At 41.9% G+C, this 21282-nt stretch overlaps 1 protein-coding gene across 7 annotated transcripts in view; it reads right to left on the bottom strand.

The window, feature by feature from the left end:
* Positions 1-6544, bottom strand: part of LOC110958594 (RNA-binding motif, single-stranded-interacting protein 3) — a 134160-nt gene extending 127616 nt beyond the window's left edge. For 2 of the 7 annotated variants that reach the window (XM_022205195.2, XM_022205194.2), the window contains exon 1: positions 5184-6543. In XM_022205195.2, coding sequence (XP_022060887.2) covers positions 5184-5258 — 75 coding nt within the window. In that variant the 5' untranslated portion in view covers positions 5259-6543. Of the gene's footprint in view, positions 1-5183 lie in introns of all 7 variants that reach the window. The other 5 variants (XM_051957003.1, XM_051957004.1, XM_051957005.1 and 2 more) reach the window with 5 other exon arrangements.
* Positions 6545-21282: the final 14738 nt, after the last annotated feature.

Here is a 21282-nt window from a genome sequence, read left to right as displayed (position 1 = left end):
GGCGGGCAGATGTGTGAGCAGAAACAGGGCATGAGCAGAATGCATGCTGGGCTACAAACCCTATACCCTCTGTTTACTTTGCACACTAAACACACACCATTCACTGTCTGCATGTGTGTGTGATATGTGCGTTGTATAATTTATGGTCGCTGTCTCTGCTAAGGCGGCGTACTTTATGTCTGACAAGAGGAGGAACAGAAGCTTGGAAGGAGACGAGGAATGAAGGAGGAGGTGACATGAAATGGAAGATCAGTGGATGAGTTAATCAATTTTTTGGTGTTGTCTTTGTGTTCACACATGCGTACTTCCATGTTGTGTGTGTGTCCCTCATTCCCCGCTGCCTTTATGATGTTTACTCATCACAGCCAAGCCAACCACTGACCACATTTATCTAGCGCATAATAGAGAGTAATTGAATGTGAAAAGCTCATTTTTGAAGCGATAGAATATTCTATTTAGATGTCCAGGCGTGTCCGCATGTGTCATTACTTTGATATCAGCTGAATGCTGTTTCTCATTACCCTAATTAAAGCTCCTTGTGTGCCGCTGAGCATATTAGCACACTGATCTGCAGCAAACTAATGATCGGCTGGTTGATAAAGTGACTTTTTTTCTGCTAGCCTCTCTTATCTTGCTCTTAGTGATTATCATCAAAGATTCACATCCTCACTCAATCATCATCATCAGAAGCTGAAAAGAAATCTGAATAGCTCGGCTAAATTCAGAGAAGCTGCACGCCGGCATGCACAGCTGAAAGTTCACACGTATTTATAGAGACATAAAATCATGTGCGCAGTCAAAGTGGAGAGAAATATGTTTAAGATCAAAGCAATAAAGAGATAAAGGCAGAAGACACGTATGAGGAAGGAGTTTCAGTTTAATAACTACAGATAAGGAAGACTGCTCACTTATTAGGAAGAGTCCAGCAGATCAAACTCACAGTTTTATGGTTTCTGACTTTCAGAAACTTCAGGGTTGAAAAGAATAAATGTATGTACCACTGGAGTGAGAGGAATTTGCCGTCTCAAAAGAAAAGACATACATGTCAGGAATGTCACTTTTGCACTTCTTTTAAAGATGTCAGAATTTGTTATTGCTGTGAAATTTGCTGTGAAGACACATTTCACCACAACCTCAGGACAACACTCAGAAATCACAGCAAGCTACAATAATTGGTTTTGCACTTTCATCTGGTCCAGTTCAGGATTGTACAGTCTTGATTTTCTGGAAAAAAAAAATGCTTTCAGTCAATAATTAATTATGATTGGTAAGCAACGGTACGCCCATCAAAAAGCATAGCAAGTGAAACCAGCTCACAGCAGCAATTACAAAAATGCTAAACGTTGCTTATGCTTGAAAGATCCGAGCTATAGCCAGTCCCTGCGGCTACAACATACCCTCCGGTTAAATTTTAACAAATCACACAGCAAACGCAACAATGCAGCTGCGCTTGAGCATTAACCCTCCCCCTGATTCTCATACCCTCTTACAGCCGTGATTAAGAGCCACTAGGCTCACATAAGAGGCCATGCCGCCCCTCCCCACACCCTGCTAATGTACACTAACTGTACCTATAGCCCATTATGGAGGCAGAGGAAGAGCAAATCTCTGTTTAACAGCAGCACATTTAACACACACACTGTCATCTGGCTGAGCATTGTTAGTACCAGCTAGCCATTTCATAACTGCCTTTGTGTGAAGCTGGTGCATGTGGAAGTGTTTCTGTTTAAAGATTGCTATTGTGAGGCAGCGAAGGCAATGCACATATGCACACACACATGATTGATTTCCGCAGAAGGAGAACCTCCACTTTCTGGAATCAAGATTAATAAGAGGCCGATCAGATCAGTGAGCAAGGAAGAGGACGAGGGGGAGAGAGAGGAGGAAAGTGTGAGAAAGCACTGAAGCGAGATACGATAAATACAACTGGTTTAGTGTTTGTCTGCTGTTGTCCATTGTGAGGAGCCTGAAAACCACCTGAACACCTACAATCACACCCACAAACACTTACACACTCGCACACAGACGCTCCTCAGATCTGAAGTCAAAGAGCAGAACAGGCAGATCAAACACCAGCAAGGTCCATACAGATGTAGAACTGAGGAATCAGACACACTCATGAGCGTAACACAACTGCTCTTCTGGGCCCTCGAGAGCTTTAATGACAGCAAGCTGCACTGAAAAGGGGTCAGTCAGGGGGAGTCACCATTCAGAGGCCACACACACACACATCACCTCACACAGGACACACATCCCCACCTATCTGCACCAAAGCGAGCAAATAAATTCAGTTCACGCTGAATCGACGGACAAAGTTGCAGGCTCATGTACAGTCACGGATACAAAATGGACATGCAGATGTAGTTTCTGTACATCGATGGATGCATATGCGAACACACACTCGCGGTGCAAGCAGAGCCGAGGGTGTACACTAGGGAAGGTGGGATCCAATTTGATTTGACCTTGACAGCAGAGAGAGGGGCTGGTGAGAGGGAGGGATGGAGTGATGGTGTGGGGCCAGATGCCTGTTGCAGATACTTGAGAGAAATGAGATGACCTTGAACTGATCGAGATAAATCATAGAAGAAGAGACAGCGGTGTGACACGGCGACATCTGTACACATAAAACTGTGTGACATCAAACGTTGAGGTTCATCTAAGCTACATGTGTGCGCAGCATAATATCTCGTGCAATACACCTACAAATCACACACAGCGAATTTTATTGGCTTCTCCGAGACTGACATGCATGTTGAAATTCTGCTTCTTTGTTACTGACAGAAAATCAAATAAGATTCTATTTTAGGTTCATTATAAATCTGATGCAATCATTTCTTACAAGTGTGAATTTGTGATGCAACTACACAATAAATGCCGCCAAAAACACATAATTTCAGCATCATTTGACTAAAAAAAGAAGACATAATCAAGATGATAAATTCAGTTTTTCATTAAAATGTATCCTGTTGAGGGGAAAAAAATGAAAAAAACAATAAAAACTTTTGCCAAGAAACAATTAGCATCTATATCCTTGGAGTAAAAGGAAATTTAGAAACATCACGGCTGATATCTTTCAGTAGCAGACAAGAATTTCCTCTTTCAGATTAGCAAAACAAAAAGGCGTCCTTATCATTGGAGATGTTGCTTATTACAGCCAAATCACAGATGTGCATTAACAAACAGTTCTCAGTTTCTGTTTGTTCATCTTGAGCACATTCTTAAAAACATCAGACAGCTCCCAGATGTGAATTTGTGCGGCTCCGAGATCCGCAGATAAGTGGGTAATGTCGACATGCTGCAAATGCAATCTGCATAAGTCATCTGAGAATGTATCCTGCGGTTAATTGGGAAAACGTATTTTATTTTCTAAACTGAAGCCAAACAGCAGCTACAGTGGATGTGTTTAAGCCAATAAAACTAATTACTGAATCGGGGTTGGATTGAACATGTGGACGGCAACAGAATAACTACATTTGTTTATCAATCAACACAAGCAGAAGCTTTAATCTGTGCAGCCGCTGTTGTAAACTGACATTATCCACAACTTGTGGCAGTGAGGCATGTGATATAAAAAGTTAACAAGCAGTTAAAATGTCTTCAATGTGGAACCATTTTAAATTAGAAAACGAAAGCAGCCCAGCATCCACTTGTAATCTGTGTTTTGCGAGGCAGTGTGAACAATATAAATTTCAACGCAACAAATTTGATATTTATAGAGAGGCGACTGATTTTGGTCAAAGTAAATGATAAATAACTCAAAAAACATTTCAAGTTCAGACGTACAGCGCTATGCAGGGATTTTCAGGTATACCTTCCCTGAACTGCATTATTTTACAGGGCTTCTCTCAACTTTTTAATAAATGTTGAGCATCGAATTTTCAATTCAATTCAAAAACAATGTAACTCCATCTGCATAACTTGTGTATTGCTGTTTGAAGTAACAGCATCGAGAACTCTGCGTAAATGTGTTGCTATTGGCCTGCAGATGCACCATCCAGTCGGTTTGGTTCACAGTTCAGCATATTTTTAACCACCGAGCAATAATTTTCTTACCTGCTCTTCCCACACTGTGTCCACCCAATAGCATGATCTCTCTATTCTCATAGCATCCCACTCCCACACTTTCTTTCACCGCTTCTCTCTCCATCTCTCTCTTGCCTACTGACATGTGCACATTTGCTAAATATTGCAGCAAACCTGCCAACTTCTCCCATTTACTATCACACAAATGGAAAGAAAAACAAATGAATCACTGCAGACAAAGGGAATGGCGGCTGATATGATGCAGGAGCAATCGATCAGGCCTTTCGTAATCCATTTTCTGCTCCTTGGTGGTAGGAGAATCAGTGTGTGTCAGTGTGTGCATCTGTGAAATGAATTTATCAAGACAGCCTGCGTATGCAATCTATGTGCGAGCGAGAGAATTTTGGAGAAAACTTGAAGAACAAAGAAAATTCTGGGCTCTGCACTCTAGGTAATCCGAGAAGTCTTATCAGGCTCCATCAATCATTTCTACAACACCCTATCGCGGGTGAGTACTATGGGATGGCAGTGTGGGCTGGGAATGGCCAGCGAGGGGAGGGGGTGGGGGTTAGAAGAGAAGGGGTTTTGGGGGTGGGTGGGGGGTGTTGACAGAGTGGGACAAAGTGGGAGAGGAAACAAGGGCTGAGGGGCGGGTGGGCCTCCTGCCCTGAACTTGAACTTGGAGCCGGTGGGGTCGGCGAGGGGAGGACGGGGTCAAGTGCTCAGCGCGGATGGAAAAGGAAAAATCCAGCCGAGTGACATCAATATCCCCCGCTCGGAGACAGATGGGGGACAGGGGGACGCGGTGCTATTTAGCAAGCTGTCTCACGAGGCAACTCCAGCATTTATCTCGGTGCCTTTTTCAGAGTGTTTTAGCACAGTGGGTAAATTCTGCTCTTTTTGCTGGCTTCATAAAACACAGAATCCCAGATATGCAGCAATCAAACCCTGCTCAAAAAGCAAACACTCGTCACTACTAGAAAAGACTATTTCATCTTCGTTTGACACCGACTCAGAAAGAGATTTAAAGAGGCAGCAGATAGAGAAGGAGTAAAGTTCATTAAAAGGAGGATGAATTTGAGACAGTTCCGAGATGCGACACACAAACACATTCATCCCCTTTGAGGGTTAAAATAGGTCAACCTGGCTGACCAGCTTACCTTAGTCTGGAGATAGTGGGGGTAGTAGTATGTGTAGTGGGGGTACATTGGCTGCTGCTCCAAACGTTTTCCCATGTAGCTGGAATCCAATTGAAGGTCCTTGAGGCTGGAGATAGAAGCTCACAGGTGGGGTTACGATCACTCCGAGGGGCTGGCCTGGATCCTTCAGACGGCTGCTTCCAAGAGTGGAGGATGCCGGGAGAACACTCTCCTGTCGCTGGTGAAGGTGATGAATGCACGGACGAAGGGATGGAGAGGAGGACGGAGAGTACTTGGGATTTCAGTCTGTCCACTTGTCTGGGAGCTCACAGGGAACCTCACAAAAACATTCTTCCCGCAAGGTCTGGAAGGAAAGATTCCTGGGAGAAGGAGGTGGAGGAAAGGGAAGATATGAGAGGATAGCAGGAGGCAGTACAGGAAACAATAGAGGGAACTGACTGAGAGAGGGTAAAAGAAGAGGGAAGAAGAGGATGATGAAGAGGAGGAGGAGGGATGAATGGTTGGGATCCGGTTGCCGGTTCCTTGCACTCTCTCCGCACTAAAAATTAGACTCACTCTTCTTCTCTGCTGCCCTGAACATGCCCCTCAATTTGCTTTCCAGCGTCTCTCTCTCTCTCTCTCTCTCTCCCTCTTGTCTCTTTTCTCTCTTCCTGTGTATCCGTTTCCCTGTCTCGGTCTTCCTCCCCCTCTCTCTTACACCAGACGAGACCCTGATCCCACGGGGAGCTCGGCTGTATCCTGGAGAACACACGCTGTCCTCTGCTCTATCCTCAAAAGACAGTGAAATCAGCGATGAACTCACACATGGATGTGGAGCTGGGGAGAGGAGAGGAGAGGAGGAGGAGGAAGAGGAGGAGGAGGAGGAGTAGAGAGGGTGGTCTGGAGCTGAAGCTGTGACTGCCTTTTTTTTTTTTCCTCACTCTCTCTCACTCCCTCCCTCTTTTGTTAAGCTCCGGGGATAGATAGGTAGATATCGCTGGAGCCCGGCGTGGAGGATGAGCAGCAAAGAAAAAGCCTCAGTAAAAACTCCTCTCGCTGAGGAAGAAGAAGCAGATAGCCTTATCCAGACGTGCACTCACACAGAGGAAAATCCCTTCTGATCCACAAGGTGCCCCCTCCAACTCTCTTCTCTTTTCTTCTCTTCCCCTCTGCGATCCCTCTCTCTTTCTTCTCAAGCTCTCTCCCTGACGCCTTGCTTCCCACTGAGCCTGGCAGCCGTCACTGTGTGTGTGGTGGTGGTGGTGGTGGTGGTGGCAGCGGCGGCAGTGGCGGTGGTGGTGGTGTGTGTGGTATGTGTGTGACTGTGCATGTAACTGAGAGGGGAGTGTGTTTGTGTGGCTGTTGGCGTCTGCTCTACTCTGCTTGCTGAGGCATAGAGGGGCTCGGCTTCAGCGCAGCGACGCTCCTCCCTCGCTCTCTCTCCTCCTCTCTCCGCCGGTGTCTCTCGCCCACTGTGTTTATCGTGGAGCTATAGAACAGTGGGAGTGGTCGGTCCTGCCCTTCCTCAAATCCCCCGTGTGTGTGTGTGTGTGTGTCTGTTTGCACTAAATAGAAGCTGAGGGGAGAAGACAGAGACGGGCTGTTGTGCTGGAAGGCGGAGGTGGGCGGGAGAATGAAGAGTTAGAGCTGGGGTAAAGGGTGAGAAGAGGATAAGGAAGATAATTTGGAAACAGAGAGGCCCCCCTACTGGCGCAGCCGTGCTTTAACTGATGCTACTTTTCATTTGTCACTCTATTATGCAGCATCACAATCAGATACCAGGATGTAGAAATGCATATAAGGTGCTCTGAAAAGCTGCATGCCCACGGCGAAGGGCCCAACATGAAGTGTGTTCGTAGTTCAGCGGTTGTGTGGCACAGTGACCCACTGACACACTGCTGCCTGTTATGTGATGTAACCAGGTTTAAGTAGTGCTCTTACATAAGCACAGTGAGCCATGCATGAAAAGACTGCTCTGCCCTCCGACTACAGTTGTGTGTGTGTGTGTGTGTGTGCGTGTGCGTGTGCGTGTGTGTGTGTGTGTGTGTGTGTGTGTGTGTGTGCGTGTGTGTGTGTGCGTGTGTGTGTGTGTGTGTGTGAGGAAGAGACAAGGGTTGGCAGACAATACGAGTTCACTGCAGTGGAAAAAAGGGGCACGAGAACAGAATGCAAACACAAAACCTCCTCTAAGATAAGGACTTCATTTCTTGTGGGCAATTAAACTACTTTACAGCCTGTGATGCAAAAGCACATCACTGTCTTTGTGCTACTGTGCGTTCGTCTGAGAGTTTTTGTTGTCTTTTTTTGTCACTGCGCCCACGTGTCTGTCTATATTTTTATAGCTTTATTCTGTCATCTAACACAACGCACAACAATGACATGTTTGACTCGGAGTTGTCAACAAAACCTCCTCCGAAGCGGCATGTACAGTAAAACGTTGTCTTGTAAAATGAAAAAACGCAAGCAGTGTAGAGTTAGGAAAGGTACCCAAAACATCACAAACCAAACTTTGATAATTGAAACACTCGCAAAAAAAAAAGAAAAACAATAAGTTTGTTTCAGATTAGGACACACCAGAACAGATAAGAAGCAGCAATTAAACAGGCACCGGCCCTCTTGTAATATTCTAACCATTGTAATGTATGCATAAATGGCCTGGGGGATGAGCATAAACGCTGCAGTTCTGAGAAGTGGGTAAACATCGTGTACACCACTGATCATGACAGTGTTTATTTTCCTCAACAACTGTGTGATTACAGGCAGAGGTGTCACCATAATTCGCTCCTGTCTTAATTGGGGTTTTCAGCTAATTGGGAGAGTTTCTACTTGAATCTTGTCTTGCCTTACTTCGGCGCTGGTGTGTGAAGGCAGCTCTGATTCATAACCTATAACACAGTGCAGCAGCAGCATCATGCCTGCAGGCGAGCCTGGACTCGGCACTGTGAATCACTTGTATTTTCATTTTCATCTGTATTGCCTTGTTAACCATGTGACAAATTGAGTTTATTTATTCCACGTACTGAAACAAGTGCATCTCCAGGACTGCATACATTACATGTTGCAATTTGTATACAATGAGAGTTTTAGTCGCACATTAACACTTGATCTGTGTAATTGTGTGCTTGTGGAAAGGTTGGTAATGTTTAATAAGATGGTGTATAGAGGAATATTTTGTCCTTACAGTGTCTGTAAAACTCGGTTTAACCTTGAATTCTGCAGTTGTACAGCCAGTAGGTTGTACACAGTGTATAAATGCTATATAAAGAATCACAGGGTTTGTGTGAATACTGCAGTAAAACAGATAGTATAATATTCAGATCCATTATTTAAGTACTAATACCACGTTGTAAAAATACTCAAGTAAAATTATTTTATTTAAAATGCTACTTAAATACAAGTGTATAAGTATAATTAGGAAAATGTACTTAAAATACTGCAAATAAAAGTATTCCATGCAGAAAAGGTATCATATACATTATTATTAGTCATGCATTTATGTAAATGCACAATGTTACTGTTGCATTTGATTGAGGAGGAGCTCATTTTGAACTCATTTATATATGACTGCAACTAATTATTATTACTTTCTCTATTAATTGATTATGTTTATTATAAGAAAAATAAAAAAAATAATGGGAAATACTGTATTGTGACACCTTTAATTGGATTGTTTTGTCCCAGCCAACAGTTCAAAAGATAAAAAGATTCGCAAAAAATGTATTAAAACCTCTGAAAATACCTCAAAGGAGATGCAGCAGATCTTTATATGTGTGAGGTTTTAACTATGAAATGTTTTTAACATGAAAGATAGTCTGAACAATTAGCAAGATAGCTGCTAATTAATGTTCTCTCATTTTTCAACCTATGCCTGTATGAAGGGTTTGGAATTTTAATTAATAGCTAAACAATCTTTTCTAAGCTCTTCAAGTGTGTTGTCCTAAAATATAAAGTAAAAATATAATTAAATAGTAAAAATACCTATTAACTAATGTAGTACAGCAAAAAGTTAAATATTTCCTTCTGAAATGCAGTTGAGTAAAAAGAAAAGGTGTCATAAAAAAGACCTATAAAGTATGTAATATGTGTATTTTATTGCAGTACGGAAATAATGTGAATATGTCAGACTTTAAATGAGAGTCAAGAAATGACTCAGTCACCGAGTCACAGCTGTACGAGTCAGACTGAAGCCATCAGCTGACAAGTAGTTAAAATAAGCACAGATTCATACATCAAATACACTCTTCTACTGGAAGTGATGCAGGTTCCTGCCTCTGTATACACACACTTCAGAGGAAAAGCTGCTTCTAATTACAGATCAGGAGCACTATTACAAGAAGAAGAGCAGAAAACAGTGCCGGCACTTAGAAGCCATGCTAACAGCTCTGTGAGGCTGTACTTACAGTCAGCGCTGCTTGGAGCTGAAACGCCAACAAGCCCACAATGACACTGTTAACATGCTGTTGTTTAGCAGGTGTAATAGCTGCTGTAGCTAAGTTTATCCGGCTAGCATTTGCTAATTTGCTCTAAACACAAACTACAGATGATGCTGGTGGGAATTTCAGCAGTTCTGCAAATATTTAGTCATCAATCTTGACCTTTTGATGGCTCTAAATGAAAAATTATTTGCAAGGAGCACTAACAAAATTACAGTTTAAGAGCGAAACATGAATGTCTGCACCAGATTTCATGGGAATGCCTCACTTCACTCCCTGTGCTAGATGAGAAGTCAAAATGAGTAAAATCCATCCTCTAAATCAATTTTTATAGTAACGTCAATAGTTACAATATTTCAGTGGTTGTCAGACTTATTGGTCTCCTACATTAAAAATCCCTCAAACAGCTGCTTAAATGTAACAGAAACTAGAAGCAAAACCACTTCATGTGATTACATTAAATAAGAAACATGCAAAGATTATACAATGAACTTAATAAGAACACTGATGTCAAATAATGGTAGAGGAACAGTTGATATTGAGCATCTTTCTCCCATTGCGCTGCATTAATATCTGGATTAAAAACAAAAGTTTAAATGTTCTGTCCAGTCATTGATAACACTGATACAAAAAAATCATCCCCATGTATCAGTTACATATTTCGTATTTACAAAAAGTTCCATAATGGTGCCCTTTACAGCAATTTAATTCACTCTCATATGTCCCAACAGAGAATTTTTTTCAGCTTTTTTAACTTAAAAAAGGTTAATTTCACCATGACTTTAGAATCCCAGGTATCAAAACTGTTCCAAACGGGTTGTTTTGTTCTGAAAGCCACTGCGCTGCTGCTTAGTTATTTAACTGCTACATAGAACCTGGGTTGTACTCTTGCTGCCTTGTAAACCTGGGAGGATAACTAGTTGTTGGGGAACTTGAGGAACTGCAGAAGTAAACAACTTCATATCTTCACAGCTTTAAAACAACCACAAAATTGACTAAAAATTGATTTTTACCATGAAGTGTCCACCTCTTTCCCATCAACCCCTCGACACCCACTCACCTTCAACTCTGAAAAACACCGCATGGGCATTTTATCAACTAAAAAATCTAGAAGGGTCTTTAAGGCTATTAAATATTTTACTCATGCTTTATAATTATTTTTATTCATTACAGCACCTCCTATCATAATATATCTTTTTTGTACGTTCCGTATGGGCCATTTCTTAGTGAATTAACTACACCAGTTTTTTCCAGCCCATTACATGTAAGTCATATTTCAGCCTCTTCTGGATGGCAGAAGAGTTACTGCATGAGCTCATCTTGCAGTAATTCCAGCCTGAACTTCACAGTGAATGAATGTATAAGCAAGTTGTCGGGGTGGTACAAGCAAAACAGACCATATTGATTATATTGCACTTTTAGTTAAGGAGTGAGCACTGCTGAATCTTTTTGCAGTCAGAGGGGTTGTACGCTCGCCGAGCAAAGCCGCGTGATGGAGGAAGGTTATTCGTTCATTCAGTGGCGCCATGTGTGGAATGCCAAACAACGAGGGATGTGGGGGGTTCGTGTGTGTGTGTGTGTGTGTGTGTGTGTGTGTGTGTGTGTGTGTGTGTGTGTGTGTGTGTGTGTGTGTGTGTGTGTGTGTGTGTGTGTGTGTGTGTGTGTACTATATATATGAGTAGCACACCAGCCAAAGTTTTCATGAAATCTTAAGATTCTGCTGACACCGCAGTTTGGGGAAACAAAGAGAGAATTGATTCCTCCAACTGCACAGCACAGTACTATTATGAGAGGCCCAATCTTTACATCTCACTCTATACGCTGCCATAATAAAGCTTCCTAATTACCTTGACTAGTGACAGGACGGCCATAAAGATGGCGGCAAATACATACTGGTTAATTGCCTTAATTTTAATATCAAACACACTTCTATTAGGTCTTAAGCACAACCATTATGTGTTGAGCACAATCCAATTGCCTCGTAGTTTCTACGGACTGATGTGTATCTGCTGCATTTGCATTTTCTCACAAGAAAGGACCTTTATACAAGGAGGGACAGTTTTCCATGTCCTGAGTTTGACAAATACCAGACAGACACTGACAGCTGGAGCAAAATATCAAAGTGTTTTCACTGACACTGTGTGTTCTTAAAGCTCCCAGTCATCAAAGCAGTTTTCAAATGGGGCAGGAAAGGCCATGCTGCGATTCAGGGATGTGTTCCTCTCATCAGTGACCGCCAGATGTGTAACAAACACTGAGCCAGAAAAAAAGACAAGCGAAAGCCTCACATCTTAGCTTAGATACAGCTGGAAAAACACAAGAGGTCATGATGACGACAGTCCTCTTCTACAGAAGCTGTACTAGTCAGGTTTCAGGGAAAACACTGGCCAGGATACCATCACACACACACACACACTGGTATTTGCACACAGCAGATTTACAGAGGTAAAGGGACCATTACATCCAATTGCCACACACAGCATGAGGGAATTTGTCTCTTTGTGACTCTCTGGGACTGGATGTAGAATAAACTGTTTTCAGGCTTCTTCAATGCAAGAGTGAGAAAGATGTTTGGTTTAAAGCAATTAAGAAAATACAAGCAGTATCTCTGGTAATTTACCATTAAGGGTGTGTTAACATCCACTTCACGTCCAGGCTGCGTACTTCAACCTTATTCGCACACGGTTGTATACAGCCACAACTGTAACTCAGGTAATAGAGCTTGTTGGCCGCTAAATACAAGGTCGCCGGTTTGATATCTGACTCATTCTGTCCTCCTGTCAAAGTGTCCTTGAGCCTCAAATTGCTCCCTTTGTGCGAGTGTTGAAGAAAACAATGTCAGACACAGAAAGATTGATGCATGCTTATATATCCAGCGGACTAAATCACTGTAATGCTCTTCCACCTGTTACAAATGAGTCCAAACTCTGCGGCCCGATCACTCAAAAGCACCAGAAGGACAGAACACATTCAATCTGTTGTCCTTACACTGCCTAACTTGATTTTATCTGCCATTGTCCTTTTATTTATTTAAATTGTGATTATGCCTTTGTTGATTCCATATTTTATTGTTCCTGTTCCTATTGTTCCGAAAAGTGCTGCACAAATAAAGTTTGATTGATCAACTGGAAATACTTAAAAGTACTGAAATGTCTCCTAATCCTATGACTCACAGACTCTGATGACAAAAACCCAGACAGTATTGAACCCTTATTGCGTCAAAGGACTGATATAATCATCACTAAGCTACTTACCTGTAGTTTAAGTATGTAATCAGAGAATAAGCACATCACTGGACTGTCAGCGTTTGACTTTTTAGTTTCAACAAAGCAGTACTTTAAAACTGTGACTAAAATACGACTCATGTAACAAACAGCTTCTGATTAGCTAGATTATGAGAACTAATTTCAAGGGTCCCTTCAATATGAATTCTGTATTCCCGTTTTATTGTCGATGAAGTGTTTGGAACAATGTCAGCTCATTGAAGCTGTACAATTTGTTGCAACATTATCAAATACAAACTAATAAAACAACATAATTAAACCCAAGAAAATAGTGTGATGGCAGCCTAGAAGAGCAAGTAAGTGTCACAGTGACTGTCTTCTTACAGAGTTTCTCAAACTTCTTGTGAAAAACAGACAATCAGAACAACTGTAGGTGAGAAATAGAAAGCAGCAGCCTCTTTTTAATAAAATATTTTCCCTGCTTCATCATCAATTCTAAGGACTCACAAGTAATATAAGAAGTAGTACTTTCACATCTGAAAATTTCCAGTCTATGGAGAGGTATTTAGAGGTAATTTCACAGAGGCAAAGGTTAGTTCAAGAAAATTGGTGGCTGTCTCAGTGCTGCGGCTCTGCTCTGCTGTTCTGGGGGCAGAAATACGTGAATAAAAACCGAGAAAAATGAACACAGAAACAGTCCTAGTCAACTGCAGTCACATTTAAACTCATCAGGAATTTAGGCTCCTAATGAAACTATTTCATGTGACACATTGAGGAAACGTTTTTAAACCATTTGGCTTATCGGTTCAGGTGACAGAAGCAATTTTAACTGTCTTCACCAAGCTTGTATTGGACAACAAGAGAGAGTGGATTAAGAGCAGAAGCAAACATGAGGATGTCTCAGTCAATGAAGCAGGCAGACAGGACGAGGAGGATATTAGGTTCCACAATATGAGAAACGCATTCTGAACTATGTGCGTTGCCATAAGGCCACATGAAATATCACTTCAAACCAATAACCCCAGTGTACAACAATGTAGATGTCATTACATGACTGAATCAAAACATTGACAAATCACCTTAGGCCCTTTGCAAATCCCACTCCTCCCTTCCCCTTTTCCGATTCCTCCCTTCCTCCCCCTCTTCCCTCAACAGCGCAGCCACGGCTCACTTTAACACAAGTCATCACTTTATTAAAAAGGGAAAAAAAGAACAGCGCGTCAGTGGATTCATTTGAACAATTATGCAAATCAGACAGGAGATGAAGCTTTTATTAATGTTAGAAAAGTGTTGCATCAGATACTGCTGAAGTTCATTAAGTTACTCCAGCTGAAGATGAATACGTTCTGATTAGTTTGATGTCACCGTGGTCTGGATCGCATTACCTTCTTAGGCTGCGTCAGCGCAAAACTCCCCACGGATCTTTGACTCAAGTAGAAATACAGGAAAAGGGGTGACTATTTTACCGCTTTAAAAATAACTAGTTCTGTTTAATTTCTATTGTTTCTCAGTTTGGAGCAGCCACTTTTTCCTGTTCAAAGGGAAATATATTCTTCTCCTATTCATCCCTGTCTTTCAAATCACATTCACTGTTGCAAAAATCGCGTCATTCTCCTCGACTCTCTCCTCTCTCTGCAGGTACGAGGCTCGGGAGGTGGTGGACCATGACTGACTGACTGGAGCCCATGCTTGCTGTGGCTCTGAGGGGTAATTAATTTCAGCAAACGACCGCCACGTCTGTCGGCTTTTATAAACGAGCGTTTACGCGCTATGGACAATTTAACCACTCCACTGAGCGCGCCTTGACAGAGATGAGTAGAGGGATGTGAGGGAGAGAGAAAGGGAGACAGAGGGGGAGAGAGAGGGGATGGGGACATGCTGCTAGGTGACTGATGGGAGATTTAATCAATAGAGTAAGCACATTTACTCTCATGATGCTCACCCAACATCCATATTCATAGTGTTAATTCTCTCAACGCCTACGCTGTTGCACACCACAAAAATTATAATGCATGAAGGATTTCACTACATCTCATCAGGCCTCATCAAAGGCCAGCATCATCACTGCTAATTATGTGTAGCATCATGGACTAAACACCACGGCGGTGCTCTCGCCAAGTGATATTACTCTCGATCTAAGCTTAATTTGATAACCAAAGTAACTGTCTTCCACTACATTCTGGCACAAACACCTGAACAACCCAATTTTCCTCGTGTTAATGTCATTGCCTGTATTTAGAAGCACATCCAGGAAAATAATGGCTGCATCAGTGCAATGTCCTTCCTCCCTTGCTAGAATCATAACTTCTCAACTGTGTGTTATTGAAGAAGTTTGGATTGGCTGTGACCAGACGCTGATGATGTCTGCTCATTGTTCGCTCTAATTATTTGAATCCACACATTAGATGACATCTCTTGAGGGTAAAGAATAACAGCTCAGTATCCAAGACATACACCCTGAAAATATAGGCTGCACCACCCAGAGAACACAGCTGAATCTACAGCCATTCAGGAAATCTGCAAAGAAGCACAATGCAGCTCAGACTAAAGGTCTTCTGAAAGAAAGGGGACAGAGGCTGTGCCAAATGCTCAGCTTCTGCACCATCCAGCCCTGAAATTTTATTACAGGAGATAAATATACCAATAACTGTAGGTGAAAAAGCAGGCCAGTCTTCAGTAGCAAGAATGACAGAAGCACAATGTGATCATTTTTGTTTCCAAGTGCCTCCTGCTAAAGTGTTTAGCAGCTCTTCTGAAAGGTAAAACTGTTCATGTGCATATTCCAGGGCTGATTAACTACTGATACCCTGAAAGTTACTGCTGAACCTGCTAAGACACCATACAACACTAAATATAAATGGAATTAATTACAGGACAATAAAATACACAGATTTTTTTTTAATGTGGATCTAATTCAGTCACGTATGCCATTGAGAGTTCAGGACTTTGATCTTATTTTATCTACCTTGTCGTTGATGAGATTATTGTTTACAGTGATTATTCTGTACTTGTTTTATTGTGCTGTGGTTTTAATGTGTTTGTAATCTCGACGGCATTGGAAATGAGGGAAACCTACATGTCCTTTCGAGACTAAATAAAGGCTTGAATGAATGCATGAATGAATGTTTCTAATGCTGCTTGCATCTGCATGTGTGTGCATACATACTGATATATACATTTATCAACCACCTGTCTAATATTGTATAGGTGCCCTAATGTGGCTAAAACAGCTCTGACCTATCAGGCCACAGGCATACATCTATTTGTGTCCTGTTGTTTCTAGTATGGGACATGGACACAAAATCCTTTGGGTCTTGTGAGTTGTCAGGTGGAACCTTGTTTAGATGCGACATGTCCAAGTAACACAAACACGAATGCCTGGTCCCAAGTTTTACCAGCTGAGCACTGCATTGCAATAAAATAGTTAATGTTGTTTTAGTTGTGGCTCATTGGTGTTTATATAGACATGCACAGGACCCATCAGTGGCTAAATTCTACTGTCATCCTACGTCACTCAGCAGCACCTCCGTTCCTTCTCTGAAGGTCAATAAATCAGCTTGGTTTTCTCAGATTGTTATTATAACTCAACAGCATATAGCATTGCCACTTTCTCCCCTCAGAGTTTCCAGACCCCAAGAAGTGCAGCGCCACACCGCAGTCACTCGTTCAGCCGAGTCCTGTGAAAACCGTTCTGTTTGCCTCTAACACTATCGGGTTGCCAGACTATTAGCACTGCAGCTCCACTCTGCTTTGTTCCCCCTGCCAAAGCAAGTTACATGGCTCGCCTCGATGTCAGTGTTTTCACAGCTAGACATACATTACTGTGTGACATCAAGCCCGGGGGGCTTATAGATCTGCTGGATTGTATGACAGAACCCTTTATGGTTTTTGCAGGAATGTATGACAGCAGTATGCCTGCCTCAATCCTTGGCAGGGATAACTATAGTATACCACAGTGAAGAAGAGACTCGTGTAGCCATATGAGGAGCCCGAGGCAGCAAGTGTTTCCATAGCTACAGCAGGCAGAAGGGATTGTTTACTGTCAGAGAATGAGAGATTCTGGGAATGAGTGATTCTTTAAGTATATGCTAAGCGATCATTTCTGCACACGTTATCTGTGTCCTTTAGGTGGAGGAGCTCTTCATAAGACTGTGAGGGCGCCCATGTGATAGACTTCATTGCAGTGACTTTTAATAGCAGCTCCCCTTCTACTTTGTCCAGACACACACAATACATATGCACTCGATGTTATGCACACGCAAAGCCTGCACACATTCAGCTGGTACGCTTCGCCAAGCCAGTGTAATCAGGGCAGCGTAATGTGTTTACCTCTCTAAGGTACGAGAGTTTGATTAAGGAGCAGCCATCTGGCAGAAGAGAGGAGAGGAGAGGAGAGGAGAGGAGAGGAGAGGAGAGGAGAGGAGAGGAGAGGAGAGGAGAGGAGAGGAGAGGAGAGGAGAGGAGAGGAGAGGAGAGGAGAGGAGAGGAGAGGAGAGGAGAGGAGAGGAGAGGAGAGGAGAGACATAAGAAGGAGAAGTGCAATCTCTACTTTAATAAACAAAATCAATCCTGCCATTGTGGTCATTATGCCTCCACAGACATGCCTGCGCTACAATCAATCAGCAGAATTGCAGCTCAACCTCGAGGACAAACTATATCAGACATAAAACTGACCATTAACAACTACAACACCTGCCTCATATCACCATCACACAGACATACATCACTGCTGTCTGAAGGCAACATCTAGCTGACATTAGCATGTTATCAGAGCCAAATGTCAGCATTCTTCTGTTCACTCCTTCCGCTCTTAATTAGACAACGCAGCAATCACTTTAAGCATTAATATCAACAATGAGTACTAATAGTTGGCCTTTTGAAAGATTATATCAGACTTAGGGAAGGAATTTACATACTGTGCTGCAGAAATATTGCACAAAATTGCTCACTGTTTCTTCCTGCCTTTGCTGTAACTAATGACAGGCGTTAGCTGCAAGAGCGCCGAACACTATATACAGTGAAATAATAGCCCCAACAATGAAAATATAGCATTTTATGTTTAAAAAAAATGAATGGCTGTGGATGGTAAAATGATATGAGGACATAACCTTCCTCTCCCCTCCCTGTGGTACCTGACAGGCCTGTAGCTAAGCTCACCCACAGCCATTACTTCTACTATAGCCTTCCTGCTCCATTAAACTCAACAAGCTTAACTCAATGGCTTTCATTCCTCACAGCAACGGCTTCTGCTTCATACCCTGGTGGCTTTTAACAGGAGAGGGGCAATTTGAGTGGGGGGGACAGCATTTCCCTTGTTAACACAAAATATGTCATGCATTGCCCTTGTTAACTTTAAAAGAAAAATCTGTGAAAACAATATTTTTACCTTCCACGCTGTCCCTGTTGCTGAATATAAAGATATTGCTCACCGAGGGCCATGGCAAGGACCTAACAACTGCAGTAAAAAGAAGCCATTAAGTTATACTGTCCTTGTCCTGCTGTGGCATTTAATCACCTAGTTTTAATATGCAACGAGGAAACAACATCCCACTTACAGTCTGGTATTGTGCAGGATTCCATACTGAGTCAGCGATTATTGATTACAGGAAACTGGAAAATAATCTGTTTCGCTGTAGTTCTCCTGAGTCTTATTGTTCAAAGGCCCAATCCTTAAACCGAATATTTGACAAACACAAAGTCCTGTCAGAAGAGTCTGCAGCAGAAAAACAAAACTTTGCCTTCAACTTACATGACAGCGCCGCAGATTCAAATAGCACCAAGTACTGCAGTTTGATCATTAGGAATCAGAGGAATCACGAGGTAAAGTGAAACATTTTTGACAAGACTGGAGAAAAATAACGCTGCTTTTTGAGCATCAGCGCCTGCTAAAGTTGCAAGAAAAGAAATACATTAAAAAAAACGAATGAACTAAAACAACAACAACAACAACAAAAAATAAGATCAGAGGCGATTCGTGCTGTGAGGGTAGACAGGTATAACAGAGACTCTTTAGCTGCGCCTCTCTCAAGTAATAATGTGAGGTGAAATTCAGAGAATGTGTATCTGGGACATATAATAAATATTTCATAGCATATTATGAATAGGTTCTTTGTTTAATTAGACTTGGAGAGTTGTCCCCTTCAGCCACTCCTGTCACGTTAGCATGAAAAAATACAATCCTTTCCACTGTAATTATAAAAGTTCTTCAGGCCAATGCGCTACGTTATATTTCACCTATCAACTTCTCTACAAGTACAAACTAAAGCCTGTCAGAGAGGAAGCTGCTTAATTACGTGATTTGAAAAGCAAATTTCACAGACCCTTTTTCCATAAACGTATTCAAATTGCATTTACCACATTCTGAATGTCATGAATTGCAGCAGCTGAACTTCATGTAGGAACTTGACAGCAGAGGCTTTCCAAAAGTACCAGAAAACAATTAAATCACATTAAGATTCCAATTAAAACAGCATCAGAAAACCTTCATTAGTATTTACCTTCCCAACTGTGTGTAATAGAAACAATGCTTTTATAATACTGAGCCACTATAGCTGCTTAGCTCCAATTAAAGATAATTAAATAGTTAAATCTTTTCTTTTCAAGTTAATTAAAACTGACTGGAATCATTACATTTGCTGGCGTAAGCACACACACACACAGACACACACAGATCAGCCACAACACTAAATCCACTGACAGGTTAAGTGAATACCATTGATTATCTCATTATAATGGCACCTGTCAAGAGGTTGGATATATTAGGTAGCAAGTGAGCAGTCGGTACTTGAAGTTGATGTGTTGGAAGCAGGAAAAAATGGGCAAGCAGTATAATCTGAGGCCATTCGAAATGTCTGACAACGGGGTCAAATGATAGATTGTGTGTATGTTCCTGGTGAGCAGTGGTTAGCTCTTACCTAAGTGAGCTGAGTTGATGAACCAGCTCACTGATCCATCAGAAGAGCTACTGCAGGGAAAACAGCTTCAAACCTCCATGCTGGTTATGATGGAAAAGTGTCACAACACACTGCGGCACAACTTGCTGTGGATGGTTTTTCGTGGACGCAAATCGAGCAGTCAAAGTGCTCGTGCAAAACTCATCTATAGCAGAAAGCATCTACAATAAGCATTAGACCAAAGTACCAATGGAAAAGTGTTGCCTGGTCTGATGAATCATGTTGTCTTCTATATCACAGCCAGGTGTGATGGTGTTATCTAACTAGGAAAGACATTTCAGCTCAGTGTGACTCTACAAGCAGGAATGCTCCCAAGTGATCACACACTGAAAAACTGTCATATTTCTTTTTGATGCAAAATCAACACATTCAAAGCTGTGAATTATGAAATTTTTGTACTTCTGAAAACTCTGCGCAATACATATTTTTCTGTGCAATATTAATACTTGTCTATCAGTATTTCTACTAATGGAAGAATCCGCGCAAAGCTACTGATATGTGCAATGTTATTATTTTCACAATCTGGACAATCTGAGCTTGAAATTATATATATATATTTGGTTTATTTTTATTTTCTACTGATATTTCTGCTCTATTTGCTCTATCCCTTCTGTTGCTGTAACAATGCACTGTGGGATTAATAAAGGCTTATCATATTGTACCGATACTCTGGGGTTGCTTTCTTGCTTCCTGTCATTCATGTGGATGTTACTCTGACATGGACCACCTACCTAGACGCTGTTGCTGACCTTGTACATCCCTTCACTGAAGGCGTTCTTTCAAGAGTGCCACATCACACAAGCTGTCCAAAAATGGCTTGAGGACCACAACAAAAGACTTAAAGTTGTTTTAGCCTCAAAATTCCCCAGGTCCTAAGCTGACTGAGCATCAGTGCAATGTGTTCCAAGAAGAATCTATGGAGGCCTTACCTGACAACAAGTAGGATATAAAGCTGTTCTCTGGCATGAACAGGACTTACACTAAGTACTAGGTTGATGCTATTTGTGTTTTGGTTGATAAATGTTTATCTGAGCTTAATTTTATTAATTCTGAGATTTATGTTTTTCTTCCTTGTTTGGCTTGATCTAAAGCATTTATTTTATCGGAACCTCTCTGACCTAGCTGCAATTATCTAAGACAAAGGCTTCCACTCTGATGGTGTTGTTAATGGGAGCTTATGAAACTTTTTCTCCGCTTCCTTCTTTCTTTCTTTGTCAGAGATCTCATTGTGAAAGCCTGTAGAGCTACAGAGTAACACACTAGGGAGGAAATACTGGACACAGCTCTAATGCCTTTCATCTTCACAGGCTGGGAACAGCTTCCTTTTTTCAATGGACACACTAATTAGTATGAATACAAACATGCACTTAGCCCAGACAAAGATGTGAACAGATGCACGCACGCACACACAAATGCACACATATACACAATCACGACAGAGTGAAACCAGAAACAGCAACCCTAATTCATTTTCTCCCCGCCAGGTCTTTTGTGTACTTCTTCGAAGAGC

This window comes from Acanthochromis polyacanthus, chromosome 12 (assembly GCF_021347895.1).
Source record: "Acanthochromis polyacanthus isolate Apoly-LR-REF ecotype Palm Island chromosome 12, KAUST_Apoly_ChrSc, whole genome shotgun sequence".
Taxonomy (NCBI): Eukaryota; Metazoa; Chordata; class Actinopteri; family Pomacentridae; genus Acanthochromis; species Acanthochromis polyacanthus.
The sequence above is the reverse complement of the archived record's forward strand: the minus strand, read 5'-3'. Positions and strand labels throughout refer to the sequence as shown.